At 35.7% G+C, this 18,924-nt stretch overlaps 2 protein-coding genes and 1 non-coding gene across 3 annotated transcripts; 1 reads left to right on the forward strand and 2 right to left on the reverse strand.

Moving 5' to 3' along the window:
• Positions 1-924: 924 nt before the first annotated feature.
• Positions 925-3,144, reverse strand: LOC106758320. Its single transcript, XM_014641255.2, has 6 exons — positions 3,004-3,144; positions 2,326-2,952; positions 2,170-2,234; positions 2,009-2,107; positions 1,680-1,937; positions 925-1,602 (listed from the first exon to the last, which is right to left on the reverse strand). Exons 1-6 carry the CDS (start codon positions 3,142-3,144, stop codon positions 1,071-1,073), a joined length of 1,722 nt encoding a protein of 573 aa, XP_014496741.1. The 3' UTR covers positions 925-1,070.
• Positions 3,145-5,332: 2,188 nt separating this feature from the next.
• LOC106759608 (GPI transamidase component PIG-S) lies at positions 5,333-12,051 on the reverse strand. Its single transcript, XM_014642861.2, has 13 exons — positions 11,866-12,051; positions 11,138-11,756; positions 10,524-10,608; positions 10,348-10,437; positions 9,898-9,971; positions 9,607-9,691; positions 9,425-9,514; positions 8,863-8,993; positions 7,923-8,004; positions 7,789-7,836; positions 6,394-6,466; positions 6,180-6,283; positions 5,333-5,794 (listed from the first exon to the last, which is right to left on the reverse strand). Exons 1-13 carry the CDS (start codon positions 12,020-12,022, stop codon positions 5,678-5,680), a joined length of 1,755 nt encoding a protein of 584 aa, XP_014498347.1. The 5' UTR covers positions 12,023-12,051; the 3' UTR covers positions 5,333-5,677.
• Positions 12,052-12,131: 80 nt separating this feature from the next.
• Positions 12,132-12,204, forward strand: TRNAK-UUU. The gene has a single exon. It is a non-coding gene; the product is annotated as a tRNA-Lys (tRNA).
• Positions 12,205-18,924: the final 6,720 nt, after the last annotated feature.

The following is an 18,924-nucleotide window of genomic DNA, read 5'->3' on the forward strand; positions in this document are numbered from 1 at the left end:
TATGAGTTCGAGGGTGCCCTTATTTGTGTTTTCTTGCCACAGAATGGTGGTGAAGATGGGTGTTGCAATTATTTCTCATGGTGTGTAGATGACAGTGTTGTTGAAACAGAAAGGACTGCAAATTGTGAAGGGAACTGTGAGTCTTTGTTGAACAGAGAAACTTTGTTGAACAGAGAAGCAATGGAAGCTGGATGGAAGAAATTGGGAATTAGGCTTAATGTGTTGTTAGGGGTTGTGTGTGTTCTTGTTCTGGTGAACATTATTGTACTTACAATAGTGGTGTTAGGTTGACATCAATTACTTCATTTTAATTATGGTAGAACGTACCTAGGATGCAATGAACCAAAGTCATTTTGACTATAAAAGTTTGTATTGTTTGTCAACTTTGTTAATGAAGTAATTGAAAGTATTGTGTGACCTGTTCTTGGCCAAAATATTGTTCCTATTGATTTCAAAGTGAACTGATAAATATANAAGCATATTCAGGTTGGACTAATTTTGGTTATCAGACTTATCAAAAGTTGCTACTGATTTTGGTTATGAAAATTGTGATTTTGGCTATCAAAGCTATTTATGAACCAGTAGTCATAAATACTGAAGCAGTGAATATAAACACTGTAACAACTGTACTACTGAAATTATAACAGCCTTTGATAAGCACCTGTACTACTGAAACTATAACAACTATACTCAGTGACATAGCCTTTGATAAGCACTTGTACTACTGAAATAATAACAATGAATATGGACACTATAACAACTGAAGCAATGAATATAAACACTATATAATCTGAACCAATTCTCTTCAAACACTAATTGTACCTTTCAGACTAAACAAGCAGTAAAACCAGTAAAAAAAGGACTCAATGTGATGATAATTGGAAAACGTTATAAAGTGGTCACATATTCCCATTAATCTGAAACAGTATATAACAAGGATTCAATACAGACCAAATTAACCATCCGGGTCTAAACAACAGAACTCAAAAAAACATTCAAAACCACAATAAACATAATGTTTTCAGACATCTACTGCTATTACAAAAGATCATTCCTACTGTCTACTACGTTTAAGGTTGAGACTCATGTGCTATCTCAGATTGTTGAGTGGACGTAGTTGCTTGGGTTGCTGATGTACCAGGCTCAGTTCCTGGTTGGGTTGCTGATGGGCAATGAGTTCTATTATGCCCATGTTGTCTACATATGCGACATCTTTTCCGCAATCCAGATTTGGTCATTCTTGATTCATCCTTCCTCATTTCCCATTGCTCTAGTCTTCGCTTTCTCTTTGGTCTTCCAGGCAATACTCTTTTGTGTGGAGGATACACATCAGGATATGGAGTAATGTTCCACATTTTGGCTCCATTGATGGGATATATAATTGTTGAATAGGTCTCCTCGTATTTGGACTTGAAGTAGTAAGAGTCTATAAATGTTTCTCCATCAATGTTGAGGAATTTCATTACAGCCAATGAATGAGAGCAGGGGATTCCAGTCAGCTGCCAAGTTCTACATGTGCATGAGGAATCATCTATATTGACTACATACTTATCTCCATTGTTATACATGTGACGAACTTCAAAAAGCTTGTTGCCTGACCAGCTGTGTAGACAAGATCACAATAGTTATGAAACAAAGTAGTAAATTCAGCTAACATAGAAATGAGTAATGGAAATTACCTAGGAATCCAATTTTTGGTTAATTGAGATTCCTTTCTAAATCTGGATAAGATCTTTGGACAAATGCTTCCAGTAAATGATGCTATGCTTGACCTGTTCTTGGCCCATCTTTGCATGAGGTAAAGACGTATCTCCTCCAACAAAGTAATAATGGGTTTACTCCTGGTAGAAAGGAGGACACTATTGAAGCCTTCAGTCATATTGTTTACTAAGGTGTCACATTTAGGTATTTCAATGAACCTTGATCTTGACCAATGCCTACAACAAATAATAGAAACGTTATTAACATGAAATAAATAATGTATTATGTTGCACTATTTAGGACTAACCTTGGAGGAATGACAATCAAATGCTTATAAGCATCTTCATTCAGTGCTCTTATGTTTTTCTCATTTCCATCTCCCAGGTTTGTGGATGTGTGGCTGTAGCTGCCCTCCACATTAAACGCTTCAGGTTTTTACCAGGATATTTCTTCCTGAAGTTGGAATACATATGCCTCACACAAAACCTTTGGTCCACTCTAGGAAGCAAATCATCCAGTGCTTGAAGTAGACCCTGCAATACAATATACAAGTAATGAATACAACCAACCAATTAAAGACCGTAAAGTTAGAAAGTCAAATTACAAAATAATGATTAGAATTACCTTCTGCTGGTCTGACATGAAGGTGAATGAAGCACAAATTTCAGGCCCTCCAAGGTCATCTATTAATAGTTCCAAGAACCACCTCCATGACTCCTTGTTCTCAACTTCAACAACACAATATGCAATTGGCAACATTTGATCATTCCCATCTCGACCCACAGCTGTTAACAACTCACCACCGTACTTACCTTTCAGAAATGCTCCATCTAAACCAATAATAGGCCTGCATGACTTAAAACTATCTTTGCAAGCCTTTAAACATACATAGAATCTCTTGAAAACAACTTCACCCCCCACATCCTCAACCTTTAGTTTCACTGTTGAGCCTGGATTTTTGGCCAGCAACTCATGGGCATAGTCATATAACCTTTTATACTGTTCTTTGAAGGAGCCATCAATTTGCTCTCTTGCTAGGTTTTTTGCCCTATAGGCCATACACCTTGAAATACCAACGTTATATTTCCTTTGAACTTTTTCCCTTATGTCCACACCCTTCATTGTAGGATTGTCTCTAATACTTTTCTCTATCTTCTTGCTCAACCACTTGGAATCAATTAATTTCAAGTTGAATTCCCTGCTGCAGGTATGACTGTCCAGTATTGTCCTCAATTGCCATGTTTTCACAACCTTCATATAACCACAATATAACCTTCATGGGCATTTACCTTTTGCACCCACACACTTGACCCTCATTCTTTGTTTATCATTCTTAACAAAATGAATATTTCTTCCATTATCTAAGGCATAGCTTTTTATAGCCTCCAATATGTCTTGCTTTTCAGCAAAGTATGTCCCCACTTCCCACTTATAGTCAACCATACTTTTTGGTAACACAAATGTTGTAAAAGTCCCATAACCCTCTACATCTGTATCTTCTTCATGACTTTCTGCTTCACTAACTAAGTGTTCAGACTCTCACTCATCATCTGACAAACCTCTACCATTCCCACCCTCTACATTAACATCAAACATACTTTCAGAACTCACACTATCACTACACTCATTTGACATACTTTGGACTTCCACTTCCACATTTCCCTGGAAATTTCTTTCTATATCATCATCTATATCACAACCAACGTTCACATCCACAAGGTCCTCGAAATTTCCATCACCATTACCATTCTCAGAAGAGGAATTCCAGCTTCGGACTTCAACTTCCTCAACTTCTTCAACTCCAACAACCTCTTCCTCTACAACAACATCAACTTGCTCACTTTCAACTCCATCAACCTCTTCCTCCACAACAACATCAACTTGCACTTCTTCAACTCCATCAACCTCTTCCTCCACAACAGCATCAACTTCCACTTCTTCAACTCCATCAACCTCTTCCTCCACAACAACATCAACTTCCACTTCTTCAACTCCATCAACCTCTTCCTCCACAACAGCATCAACTTGCACTTCTTCACCCATTTCTTGATGTTCACAATCAACATCACCCACATCAGCTTCAACCACATCAACTTGCACTTCTTCACCCACATCAGCTTCGACCATCTCTTGCTGTTCACAATTAACATCACCCCTCTCATCACTTGTAACATATTCCAGCATATGAATGACTTCAGGTTCAGAAATAGGATGTATGACAAACATATGCACCTCACCATTCAGTCTAGCTAAATTAACCATATGCATGGCAGCTTTGTCATCACAAAGACACTCTAACTTATCATCCAACACTGAAGCCCCTCCTACAGAGTACCACATATCTTTAAAAGCTTCGTATCCTAAAGATTTCACTACACTAACAATCACGAAATAACTCCAAACATCTGGATCAAACTTAAACCGAGATGTCTCCCCCCCTTCATACCTAAGCTTCACATCCTTAACTAATTTCCCTCCATGGTGAATTACAACATCAAAATCCTCGTCCATGATGCAAAACACTATATATAGGTCATCAACAATAAGACAAAACATGTATTAAAAAATGGAACACAAAATGGGGGGGACCACAACATTGCATTCAAAAATAAAACACAATCCGACCAAGGGGACCACAACATGGCAAAGAAAAATGGAACACGATACAACTAGGGGGACAACAAGGACCACCACCCAACATCGTCATAAAAATATTCAAAATAAAACGAAACTTTTACTCACCTGGTCAGTCAAGAATGCAATTGGAAAAGGTCCCACCACTCCGAGTAGATGACGACGATGGAAATGAAACCCAAATTTGCAAAACGAAACCCTAAATCCCCTAATTTCTGAAATGGCTTCACCCTTTCTCAAACCCTAAAGGAACTCACAATCCAATCCCTAATTAAGATCAATGCAATATATAATTCCCAATACGATTTTTACCTTTATCTACTTTCCATTTCGTTTTATTTAAATTTAGTTATTAATTCATTAAAAATAAAATTAGTTATTAAACACGTGTCTTTATCTGCAAGATCAATCAACCACGTAACCTAACAATCTGATTACACTGGGCCACATCAACAAGTCACTAACTCCGTTATAGACAAATTAACAGAAAGGACTCAATTGTTCCAATTTTGATGAAATTGGGATTCAATTGAAATTTTCAGAAAGAAAAGGACTAAATTGATATTCCACGCAAAAATAAGGACCAAGTGAATGATTAAACCTTCTGTTTATTTGAAGTTTATGCAAATTATTTTATCGTTTGCACAAGTAAAATGACTCTCTATCAACACGTGTCTCTCTCTGCTTCATTTGATTGCTTTAATGGAGGAACCATGGTCTTTAAATGCAAAGATAGATACTCAATTTTGTAACAAAATTGACATAAAAGGAATCTACTCTTGATTTATCAATGTGTTCTAGAATATATGCAGTTCTCAAAACAGACAATACAGATAATAAAATTCCCTCGTATATCTCCATATTTTTTGCTCCACTAACAAAGTTCTACTGGTTCAGTAAGGAAGGGGAGATGTGAAAAGTAATTTTACAATTGATTCAAGTATCAAATATTCCATTAAGAAATCACATAAAGTAATAAGCACAGTTCAACAAAATCTAGTCAAAGGTGTCGTTTTTCATTCACAATATGAAGTGCACAGTAGATTAAAGATACAATATGTGACAGATTTCACAGATTAGTAATGATTTTTTAGTAAAATGCTTTTTTTCCCCCTCAATCTACTCAACTATGGTACAACCAAAAGCCGCCGTGCCAACATTACTTTGCTCCAATAATGTGAAATACCCCGTAAGTATCATGTTAATATTGTCATTTTCAGCAAAATTCACATTCAGAAGATCTTGGGAAGAGAGGAAGGAGGCTTTACTGAGGTGCTTTACCAAATGATAGGCCCAACCACCAGGAAACCTCCTTCATCGTGTTAATCTCTGGCCAAGGGGATTATGAAACTTTTTCTTTGGCCTTCGCTGCTAAGTACTTTCTACTTTCTTGCTTGTACCTCTTCCATTCTCGTAAAGCACCTAGGAGGACATGCATAATAACTGGCAGAAAAAATGGCTGCAAAAGTCAGAAGGAAATTGGTCAATTTTCTCAGCAGCAGAGGCAGTATCAACAGACATTATGAGGTCGGCAAACAAGCCAAGAATTTAGACTTTCTTAGAGAACAAAGTAAGGCTAAAGAAAAGATTCAACTCAAGCTTCTGTAAATACATCTTTTTGTGGCCACCACAGTTCTCCAAAATCTTAATATTCATTTCAGCCTTTGTGAAAAAAAAAATGACAAATTAAACAAGAATCATTTCACATGCATAACCTACATTCCCTAATGATGCATGCCACAAGGTAAAGATGACCACCAATATAAAGCAATCATCCAAAGGTCAAGTTATATTAATCCACAGAAGCCGGACTATAGGGCAGAGAGTAGAGTTCAAGGACAAACCGAATAGATGGCAAAACAATGCTCAAACGAATAATAGCTTATGGACATAATTGATGGATGAAAAAAGGCATCCTCGGCCAGAGATCTTGATTGCCTTGATGAAACTGATAAGAAAGAGATTAACCATATTTTAGTAGCAGAAATCAGGCAATAAACCTTCATCAAAGTCGGTAACAAGTATTTGAAATCACCATAAAGTCTGTGAAAAGCATACCAGCTGAAGCATCATATATTCCAATAGATGCATTACTTTGAGCAAATTTTGCTGCCTCAAGAGAAAACTTCACCTGCTCGAAGACCATAAAATATTGAGAAACTGTATAATTTGGAAATTAAAGATGAGGACAACATTTATATATCAATTCATTGGTCAAAGTTAATATACAACAAATTTCTTAGTGCAGTGGAAAATCCAGTGTCATTTTCTGAAAATCAAAGGCAACACTTCATCACCCTATCAGGTATCAGCATATGAATGACATCATAAATAGTACTGTTATAATAATTTATATTATTTTCTAAGCAAAGGTGTTTAGTGCTGTATATCTATAACCTAGAATCCTAGGGAAAAACTCTATCATATTTTCCTTTTTCTCTTTCCTTAAGTTTATGTTGAAAGTCATTAATCCTTATAAACATATGAATCAGAATCAAAGAGAGATATCTAACATCTATCAAGTTCTTTTTCTCATATACTCCTTCAAGTTAGTATAAGAGCGAGTTGATCCCACTCTGGGTATATTACCCAATGAGTTAACATCCTCCATCAACATTGTAACTTCTCACTATTACTAGGTCTAACCTATCTTTTGCAATCAATGGCATTAGTCATTTTTTGCACACTCCTCGCATTGATCTTCTTAGATACCTCAAAAAGACTCCAGGATAGGGTTTGCTATATGAAGATAAAAAAAAAGTACCCAAATATCTAGGTTTTGTGATGCTGATTGGGCAAGTTCTCTTGTAGATAGACATTCCACAACTGGATATAGTTTTTCATTTGAGGGAATATTATTCTTGGAAAAGTAAAAGATAAATTGTCGTTGCTAGATCAAGTGATGAAGCTAAATATAGGACAATGGCATAACTCACTCATAAACTCGTGTAGATCAAAAAGTTTATCCAACAACTAAGGTCTTACCGAATCCAACAAATGAAGATGTACTGTGACAATCATGCAGCGCTTCACATTGTTTCTAATCCTATGTTTTATGAGAGGACCAAACACAGACATTGACAATCATTTTGTTGGAGAAAAGTTGTTCTCCAAGAAAATTTGCACTGAGTTTGTTGGCTCTAATGATAAATTTGCACACATTTTGACAAAATCCTTGAAGGACCACAGATTCAATTTATGTTCCAAGCTTGGAACATACAATCTGTATGTTTCAACTTGAGCATGAATGTTAGAATAGTTTATGCTATTTTCTTAACAAAAGTTCTTTTATGTTGCATCTATCTATAACCTATAAAATCCTACAAGTAAACTCTATAACGTTTTCCTTTTTCTCTTTCCTTGAGGTTCTCTTTTAAGCCACTAATCCTTATATCTATGAATCTGAACATAAGTCTAACAAGCAATGGTCAAGCATGTAGACCAAAAAATCACCTGTTTTCCAATCTCATCCATGATAATCATCCTTGGCAATGACTGTACCTGCAGGATATGAAGGTTCGACAATATTTAAATAGACAGTAGCCAGCCAAAACAGACAGATGAAGAAACTTAACTCACAAACATACCAATCTAGAAAGCGATCCAAGTGTTGTAGCACACGAAAGAAGATTAAAGCATATATGCTTCCGAAACAAAACATCCAACTCCCTACACAAAATTCCCCACAAAAATAAATTCATGGTGATTTGTTCCTTACACGAGAAAATAAATTATATAAATAGCTTAGGCCTCTTAGCCACGTGCATACAACATAAATTTAACAAATTTTCCCTTCTACCACCATCAACCAATACCATGTAGTCTAGTCTAGGGTTCATCTATTTAATGGACAATACAAGGTTATCAGATCGTGATTCATATACTAGATCATTAAGCACGATAAGTAACATGCATTGAATCATATAATTCAGAGACACATCAAACACAGCTTAAAATATATCATATGAATGATGTGTAGGGCTCAATCTGATTTTTTAAAACTGAAAATTTGACTAGACAAAGGGAAGTCTCACAAGTATTTCAAGTCAAAAGCAAGAAGGAAAATAAATAATTGATCTAGCCAACATGGTAAGCTAGAGCGCACAATTGACCGCATTAAGTCATCATTTTGGAAGAATGAAGGTAGAGTAACACAACCAACCAAAAAGGATATATGGGTGAGTGATTTATTGTCTCCAGTTTGAGACAGATTATAGAGAATCAGAATAGGGTCAGTTTCATATTCTCTCTTCATTACTACTACTACTACTACTACTATTATTATTATTGTTGTTGTTGTTATTATGATTATTTATACAGTTATGTTTATATAGGGATTATAGGAATAAAATGTCCTCCAATTAATTGGATTGATTGTAATTATTCTATATAAACGGACTACGCTGTGTATTTGAAACACATAGTTTCAACCAACATATTCTTGTTTCTTTCTAACAGAAGAAAATAGCTACATAAAACATGCCGTTAGTAAGTTTAGAAGGGTAGAACAAGGACTATTATTCTCACCATTCTGTGAAACCCCTTTCACTGCCCAGAAGAATGGATGTGCCTGACTCACCAACATAAAGGTTATCAGATTTAAGACCAAGGAGTTGCCGCAGCTGCCCCATGAGAACTTCAAAAAGCATCTGGAGATCCTGTTACAGAATAAGCATGCTTCAATGTTTGGAAAGAGAATTAATGATGATCTACAACACTGGGACTATAAAAGTGCATGTCAAGTTTAGCTTAATACGAATGAATAATTGCCATGTTTGGACAGCTTCATGAGCATATATTTTTAAATGAATATGAACTAAAACTAAGAAATTTCCAAAGATGCACTAAGTATATCTGCATTCATAAATGTCATTAAATTCTTTATTTTATAAAAAAGAAAAAGTTATTTTCCAAATTGCTGTTTACAATGATAATCTGTCAATAGTAACTTAGAAGCAAATCAAGGCTGAAAAGAGTATAACAGTGAATCACACATGAAATAAAAAGTTACAAAATACTTGTGTATAAAAGTAACAATGAGAAGAAATTATTGTCAACAACATAGCCAACTAATGAATATAAGACAAACCTGGTGAGAAATTGTATTTCTAACTGGATCATTACTTTCTAAATCTTTTATACAGCTTTGGGGATTCCAGACAACAACACCTCCCCACATCTGCAGCATTCCAGAATAGATGCTTCATAATGTTAACAGACTTCGTAATTTTATAAGATTATTAGGAAAATTTTCAAGGTAAGATAATTAACCGGAGATATAAAGCCATTAGTTTTAGAGATATCTCCATTTGGAAGCTTCAGTTGAAGAGGACACTCCTTTGCAGATGGTATATACCTAACATAAAGAAAGCATAAAATGTAAGCTGTCTTACAGCATAACGTAATAAACAAGCTGGAATCAGACACTTAAGAAGTAATTTCATTCCTCCCCACCCTTGCACCTAGTACTAAAGACTATATACCGTAAATTGAATGAAACAAATTCTAGGTTCACGTTTGTGGCAAACAAAAAGTAAATAAATTTAGGATCAAGTGATATACACCACAAGTTGCAATACTTTTGACCTGCCTCCTGCTGCAACAGAAGTATCTAAGTGCCACTCATTTGAATTAACCTGTTTCAGATAGAACCATTCATGTCATAAATATACTATTATAGTATCCCACCAGAGATATGTGGAACATTGAAAAAACTACGAAGAGGAAATAAAAAAGAATAGTGTGGCAGGTTTCCATAAAAAAAAAGTATATAACTGGAACCAAATCTAAGAGAACTCAAACATAAAAAGATAAGAAAAACCTGAGTGACCAAAATACTGTCATTTTATAAGCTGGACATCATGCTAATATGGTATGTGCATAGGTGGGAAGTTACATTACATCATTATGCTAATAATTTTGAAATACAAGTTAGACCTCAAAACATGGTAATTGATGTCAAAATAAACTAAATATTACAAATCATAATTCAAAGCCATAGATAGAACATACAAAGAAAGGAAGATCCTTGGCTGTAAATATGTGGCTGCCATGCTTATCATCCCAGTAAGAAAATGAAGACTTTGGCGTATGGTATAAAACCTGTAAAACAGGAGGAACAATAAATCACTAAATCTATGGGATCCAATGACTCTTGCAATAATTGTTACATTTACACGAGATTTCACCTGGCTTTCAACGCTAATGTTTGCTATGGGTTGTAAAGCCTCAATCACGGGTTGTAAGAAAGTCTCATCAATTTCACGAAAATTCCTACAATATGATAATCACAAAAACTTCAAATTGGTACTATTCAAAAGTTCATAAGCAAATAATCCTGACCTAACAATAAATGATGTGACCTACATTATATAACAGGTTCAGTGAATATTTACTATCAGCATGGTTAATCTTTGTCTTTACCCAATCATAAAATCACCAACTCTGGCACTAGTTGAACCAGGTGCATTCTGGATCTGCCTCAACTTTCATAAGTATATATCTTATAATTACAACAGGGTGGTATTATTGGTTCATGAAAATGAAAATCTATAGAACTGATCTCCAAAAGTGTCAGCATGATCACAAGTTTTCCTGATGAGCCATAAACTAGCAAATAATCTCATCTCTCAAAAACTAATTTGTATAAATGAAAACTTCCAAGCAACAATGCAATAGAAGCCGCACCTTACTCAATGAATCAAATCACACATTAACAATTTATAAAACAGAAACAAAACCTCAATCGTTCCATTTACCAATTGAAACTAATCTGATTAAAATTGCACTTTATAATCCATACCAATCATATATCCAATCTCGAGGGTCTGCATTGAGCAAACTGAAAGACAGAACAATCCTCCCATCAGCACCGACAGGCATAAATTCACTGCGAACCAAACCCTCCTCGTCCCCTCCATTAACAAAAACCTTAACAAAGATCTCAGCCACACGCAACACGGCCTCCTCCTCCTCTACACTTCCCACAATCCACGCGTGCCGATACTTCCCCACCACACTCCTAACTTCCCCCCCTTCATTCACCACCACAACGCTATAAGCATGCCCTCCTCCATACTCATTCACTACACTCCTCACCCATTCATCAGCATCCTCGTCATCACTCCGCAACTTCGCACCAAAATCAAACGCACTAACATCACCCCTTTCCACGGCCACCGCGACGGAGTAATTGCCTCCGCAACCGCCGCATTCACCGCGACCTACGTCCGACATTTTCCTCGTGATCGCCGCTCCCACCTCGCGGTGCGAAGCCTTGAAATCGAAACCGATGAAAACAGCTTGAAAGCTGCATGGGAATGACAGGGGATTCGATTCGACTTGCGACGAGAAGGAGTCGATTCGATCGAAAGGGAGGGGTGCGCGGTAGATTTCAATGGATTTCCACAGAAGAGGAAAACCTGCAACAACAACAACAGCAGCAAAATAGAAATTAATTAATAAATAATAAAATATTTGAAGATGAAAAGTGTGTGTGTGTGTGTGTGAGAGAGAGAGGGAGGAACGGACCTAGAATGAATGAGAAGAGCACTGAGACACATATAATGAGGCGTTTGACTCCAGGTTTCGTGTTTCGCGTGGTTTTGGAGTCGATTTGTAGCGTTAGGGTTTGTGTGTTTTCTTCTACGGGTTTTGAAGTTGATGGAGAATCAGAAATTTCCGCCATTGCTGATCCAAGTTTGGCGAGTTCGAATTAGAGAGGTTGAAGACAAAAATACACTCACCATTGGGAATTAATTTTTCATATACATGACAACTAAGTGTATTATCACTTGGCCGTCTTAGCTCAGCTGGTAGAGCGCGTGGCTTTTAACCACGTGGTCGTGGGTTCGATTCCCACAGACGGCGTTTTACTTTGTTATATCGTTTGTTATTTTTTTAATAATTAATATTTTTTAGAAATGATTTGTTTTCACCTTTTCAATTTATTTTTTGATAAAACTGATTGTATTTTAAAAAATACACTTAAGAATAATTTTTACATCAAACTACAAATAAACTAAATTATCGGTTTCATATTAAACCAGATCACTTCAACTTTCATCCACTTTCTCTTCAAATTACAATTACAGAAAAACTAATGGTTTTAAAGACCTAGACTTTTTTTTTATCAAAGAACTAACTATTATCCTTCTATATATTCTAAACAATTATCATGTTATAAGAAAAGAAAAAAAAAATGAAGATGAATTAATTGGATTAAAGAGAAGAGAGTGAAAAGTTGTCCATAAAAAAGTTCACTATAAAAGCAATTTATATATATATATATATATATATATATATATATATATATATATATATATATATATATATATGGATTTGTTAATTTGCGTACGTTTACACCTATTTTTCATTTGGTACATTTTAGTAATGTATACCTGATTTTAATAGACAAAAATACCCTAATATATCATAGATTCTAAGTTTTAAGATTAAAGGTATTTTAATAATTTTCATTTTCAAAACTAAAAAAAGAAACCCTCAAACCATTGCTCACCTCACTCATTCCTCTATTAAATGTTTCCGTTATGCATTTATTAGATTCTGTTTGGAGCTTTTCTGTTTGTGTGTCACCGGAGCCCTATATAAGGATTCCAACCTTTGTAATAGATGAAGAAGTGAGAATATTAAAAATAATAACATCATTTCTTTACAAATATTACTTTTGTACCTTATAATGTGCGACCTTCGTCTCTGCTTCCTTTTTCTGATCACATGTCGCGACTGTCAGCCACGTCGGAACTCTTTTTCACTGTCGTCTCTCGTACCGGAGACTCCACTAGATTCGCGTACTTCATCTTTTTTTCGCTGATCGCTCGAGAACGTTCGCACTCACCTAACTTCTGACTTTGGAAAGCACGAGTGAGATATTTTGTCTCACGTTTTGGGCCACATGTTTTGGGCCTTCCTTCTGCCGAAGATTGGGCCAGTTTAACTTCTTTATGGTATCAGAGCAGGTTCAGTACCTGTTCTGCCATTGTTTTCCGCTGCACATATCCCTGTTTCTTGATCGTTTCTTTATTTCTTTCAATCTTTCTTGCTGAAATGGAGAAAACGGACGAAACCAACAATCCCTCCAATCCCTACTATCTACATCCAAGCGAGAATCCCGACACCTCCCTCATTTCCCAGGTCCTCAATGAGTCCAACTATACTTCCTGGAGTAGAAACATGAGAAGAGCACTTCTTTCCAAAAACAAATTGAAATTTATAAATGGAGAGATTAAAAGACCTCAAAGAAGTGATAAACTCTTTGATTCTTGGGAGAGAAGCAACATGATGGTACTATCTTGGATCATCAAAACACTCTCCCCTCAAATAGCAGAGAGTGTGATATATGTTGAGAATGCTCAAGAACTTTGGGAAGAATTAAAAGAATGATTTTCCAAAGGGGACCACTTCAAGTTTTCAGATTTATTGCAAGAAATTCACTCCATCAGGCAAGGTGAAAGAAGCGTAAACCAGTATTTCACTGATTTGAAGATACTGTGGGAAGAATTGGAATTTCTCAGACCTATTCCTAGTTGTAGCTGCAAAATTCCTTGCAGTTGTGATTTATCCAAGGCTTCACACATATATAGAGACATGGAGCATGTCATCTGCTTTCTGAAGGGACTGAATGATTGTTATAATACCGTCAAAACTCAAATATTGCTTATGGAACCTTTACTCAACATTAATCATGTATTTTCACTCATCATACAGCAAGAAAGACAGAGTTCTAATCAGAATGATAACAAAATACTGGCCAACACCACAGAGAAACAGAATTAATGGAAAAATAATAAAGGGTGGAGAGGTTATGGACGAGGAAATCCATCCAGAAGTCAAGGAAGAGGGAGAGGAAGAAATCCCAATTATGGGAAACAATGCTTTCACTGTCACAAAATGAATCACACCATAGATGAATGTTATTCCAAACATGGGTTTCCACCATGGCACAAGAGGAATGATAACAACAGTGAAAATGGTATTGGACAGAATGAATGGAGTTCAACCAATGTTTGCTCAACATCTGTTGGGACTCAGGTGCTCAGTAAAGCACGGTTCAAGGCTCTTTCACACAGGAACAAATGCAGAAAATACTACAATTACTTGAAACGGCCGATAGTCCATCTCACAACATCAACCAAATGCAAAATTGCAGCACAGAGGACACACAAGGTACATTATCTTGGATTATAGATACAGGGGCCACTGATGATGTGACCCATGACAAGAATCAATTTACTACTTTCTATAAGATCACTCCCATATTTGTTAAATTACCTAATAGTTCTATCGTAACAGCTCATTATGCAGGGACTATACATTTCTCTAAAGATTTTGTGATTTTGAATGTTTTATACATACCTGAATTCACCTTTAATCTCATATCTGTTCAAAGTCTAACTAGAGATATAAATTGTACCCTAACTTTCTCTTCTAAGATGTGTGAAATTCAGGACAATTCTACATTGAAGATGATTGGATATGCTAGTGTATGCAAAGGACTTTATCACCTACAACCTTTTGGAAGAAACCTGAATACCAATTGTACTTTCTCTTATGAACATGAGAATGTAAATCTATGGCATTGTAGACTAAACCATCTTGGACACAAAATTGTTGAAAAATTGTGTAAAAATTTTCCTTACATTCAAACTGCTACAGATAATGCTTGTGATGTTTGCCACTTTGCTAAGCAACACAAATTACCTTTTCCCAAGAGTAATTCGTTGTCTATTAATTGTTTTGACATTATTCATTGTGATATTTGGGGTCCTATATCTATTCCATCTATACATGGACATAAATACTTTCTTACCATTGTAGATGACTATAGTAGGCACACTTGGGCATTTCTCATGCATAATAAGGGTCAAACCAGGGAACTCCTACAGGTTTTTATCATAAAAATCAAGACTCAATTTAATAAAACCATTAGGGTGGTTAGGACTGATAATGGTCCTGAATTTAATTGCATCAATACCTATAATGCTCATGGAATTGAACATCAAAAGAGTTGTGTTGAAACCCCACAGCAAAATTCTGTTGTAGAAAGGAAACATCAACACATATTGAATGTCACTCGTAGCCTCATTTTTCAATCCAATGTTCCTCATATATACTGGTCCTATGCTTTATCCCATGCTGTGTTTTTGATTAATAGATTACCTTCCCCCATTATTAAAGATAAGACACCTTTTGAACTCTTACATAATAATCCACTCACTTATCTTGATTTAAAGGTTTTCGGTTGCCTTTGTTTTGCTTCCACCTTGGAAAGTAACAGAAACAAACTTGATCCTAGAGCTAGAAAGGGCATATTCCTAGGATACAAAAGTGGCGTAAAAGGATATATATTTCTAAACATTAATAGCAGAGGAATAATTATTAGTAGAAATGTTGTTTTCTATGAGAATGTATTTCCCTATAAAGATAAGCAGGAAGGGAAAAACAATTATAGCTGCGAAAAGGACAATATGTCTTTCCTAGATGAGATTAGCTACAAGCATGAAAAGGATCCTGTTGATGATGAAGGAGGAAACCAGAGTCCTGCTTAAGGTAATGGTACTGAAAGGAGCCATGTTGAAGACAATACTGCCAACGAAGACAATAATTCCATAGAATAACAGCAAGGAAACAATAAAAGGAGATCTAACAGAATTAGAAAGGCTCCTGAATACCTGAAGAACTATGTTCAGTAAGGGGATGAATCCCCATCTAGCCATTTGTGTGCCAAGAATGATTTGAATATTCCCTACCCTATAAGTAGTGTTTTGTCTTACAAATCTTTTTCTAATAAACATTTAAAGTATACATTTGCTATAACTGCTGATAAGGAACCCAACTCCTATGAAGAGGCCAAAAACAATCCTAAGTGGAATCAAGCCATGCAAAAGGAAATTCAGGCTTTGCAAACTAATAAGACATGGTTCTTAACTCAACTTCCTCTAGGAAAGAGATCCATTGGGTGCAAATGGGTCTATAAAGTAAAGCACAAAGTCGATGGTACTATTGAAATGTATAAAGCTCGTTTGGTAGCCAAAGGCTACACTCAACAGGAGGGAATATATTTTCTTGATACTTTCTCTCCAGTTGCCAAACTTACTTCTGTTAGGATGTTGTTTGCCCTTGCTACCTCTCAAAATTGGTTTCTACATCAACTAGATGTAGACAACGCATTTCTTCATGGAGACTTGAATGAAGATGTGTACATGGATCCTCCACCAGGGTTAAATGTTGATGTTAAAGGACAATATACAAACTGACTAAGTCCTTGTATGGGTTAAAACAGGTCAGCAGACAGTGGTTTGACAAGCTCTCCACTTTCCTGGTTTCTTCTGGATATGTTCAATCCAAATCGGATCACTCTTTATTTGTCAAGAAGACTCCTACAGAATTCACAGCTCTACTTGTGTATGTTGATGATATTGTTTTAACTAGAAATTCCATGAAAGAGATCAACCTCATAAAGACTCTTTTGGACAAACAATTTCGGATTAAAGATCTGGGTGAACTCAAGTATTTCCTGGGTTTTGAGGTTGCTAGGTCTAAAAGAGGAATACATTTATGTCAAATGAAATATGCCCTTAACATTCTTGAAGAAACAGGGATGCTAGGAAGTAAGCCTAGCTCTACACCATATTTGAGGAACAACACCTCTCTATACAAAACGGAGGACCATATGAATAATCCTAGTGATTATCGAAGGCTAATAGGGAAGTTATTTTATCTTACTAACACTAGACCGGACTTATGTTTTACAGTTAATCTTTTGAGTCAGTTTATGCAGGAACCAACCAAGCACCATTACCAGGCCTTGCAACACATTCTCAGATATGTTAAATCAAGTCCTTATGAAGGACTTTTCTTTGCTTCCAATTCTAGTACACAGATTAAGGCCTTCAGCGATTCTGACTAGGCCACCTGCCCCAATACAAGGAGGTCCACTACTGGCTACTGCATTTTCTTAGGAAATTCTCTTGTCTCATGGAGATCAAAAAAGCATACTACTGTCTCAAGATCTTCTACAGAAGCTGAATACATAGCTCTAGCTGCCACGGTCTGTGAAATGCAATGGTTACACTATCTCCTACAACGTTGTCTTATATTGTGACAACAACTCTGCCAGGCACATAGCTCACAATCAAAGTTTTCATGAGCGAACCAAGCATATAGAGTTGGATTGCCATGTTGTTAGAGAGAAAATACAGGCCAAGTTTCTTCACAAAATTTCCTCACCGCACTCGTTTCAAATCCATTATTCCCAAGCATGGAATGGTGAATATCCACCATCCAACTTGAGGGAAGGCTATTAAATGTTTTCGTTATGCATTTATTAGATTTTGTTTGAAGATTATTGTTCATATGAAAAGTAATCTAGTTTTAGGGTTCAATAATTTTAGGGCTTTTCTGTTTGTGTGGCACTAGAGCCCTATATAAGGGATTCCAGCCTTTGTAATAGATGAAGAAGTGAGAATATTAAAAATAATAACATCATTGCTTTACAAATATTACTTTTGTACCTTATAAATCGCGACCTTCGTCTCTGCTTCCTTTTTCAGATCACTTGCCGCCACTGTCAGCCACGTCGGAACTCTTGTTCACCGTCGTCTCTCGTACCGAAGACTCCACTGGATTCACGTACTTCATCTTTCTTTTGCTGATCGCTCGAGAACGTTCGCACTCACCTAACTTCTGACTTTGGAAAGCACGAGTGAGATATTTTGTCTCACGTTTTGGGCCACATGTTTTGGGCCTTCCTTCTGCCGAAGATTGGGCCAGTTTAACTTCTTTATCAACCATTTCTCTTTCATCTCTCTCACTCCAACCTTTTTTCTGTCATCTAGCCCTAACTGAAAAAAATCAGAAACACTTCAAGTTAAACAAAAAAAAATTATTTTATAATGAGTTTTCATTTCATAATTTTTGTCTTATATAATTTTATCTAATTTTCACAAGCATAATGACATCCGAAGGAATTGGTAATTGGCTTGGAAAAAATTAGAAACGCTCATTGTTAAACCATTTCTTAAAAAAATGATTTTATAATAAGTTTTCATTTTATAATTTTTGTCTTATCTAATTTTATCTAATTTTCACAAGCATAATGACATTTGATGTTTTTTCTAGAGATGATGATGAAATTATAAAGGTTAGTGAAAATGATGAAATTGAAGAGATTTTGAATGAACCTTTTCTCTGAAGTCGAATATGTCAATGACTCAACTCTTTACAAAAGTAAATTGTTTAACGACGAGTGTTTTTTCAGTTGGGACTAGTGTAGGGATGACAGAGAAAATGTTGGAGTGAGAGAGATGAAAGAGAAAGAGTTAAGAAGAATGAGAGAGGTGAGTAAGGATTTTGGGTTTTTTTTTTTTTTAGTTTTGAGAATAAAAATTATTAAAATACCTTTAATCTTAAAACTTAGAATCCATAATATATAAAGATACTTTTATCTACTAAAATTCGATACACATTTATTAAAATGTACCAACTGAAAAAAATAACATAAGCACGTTTCCCAACTATATATATATATATATATATATATATATATATATATATATATATATATATATA

This window comes from Vigna radiata, chromosome 4 (genome assembly GCF_000741045.1).
Source record: "Vigna radiata var. radiata cultivar VC1973A chromosome 4, Vradiata_ver6, whole genome shotgun sequence".
NCBI classification, from domain to species: domain Eukaryota; kingdom Viridiplantae; phylum Streptophyta; class Magnoliopsida; order Fabales; family Fabaceae; genus Vigna; species Vigna radiata.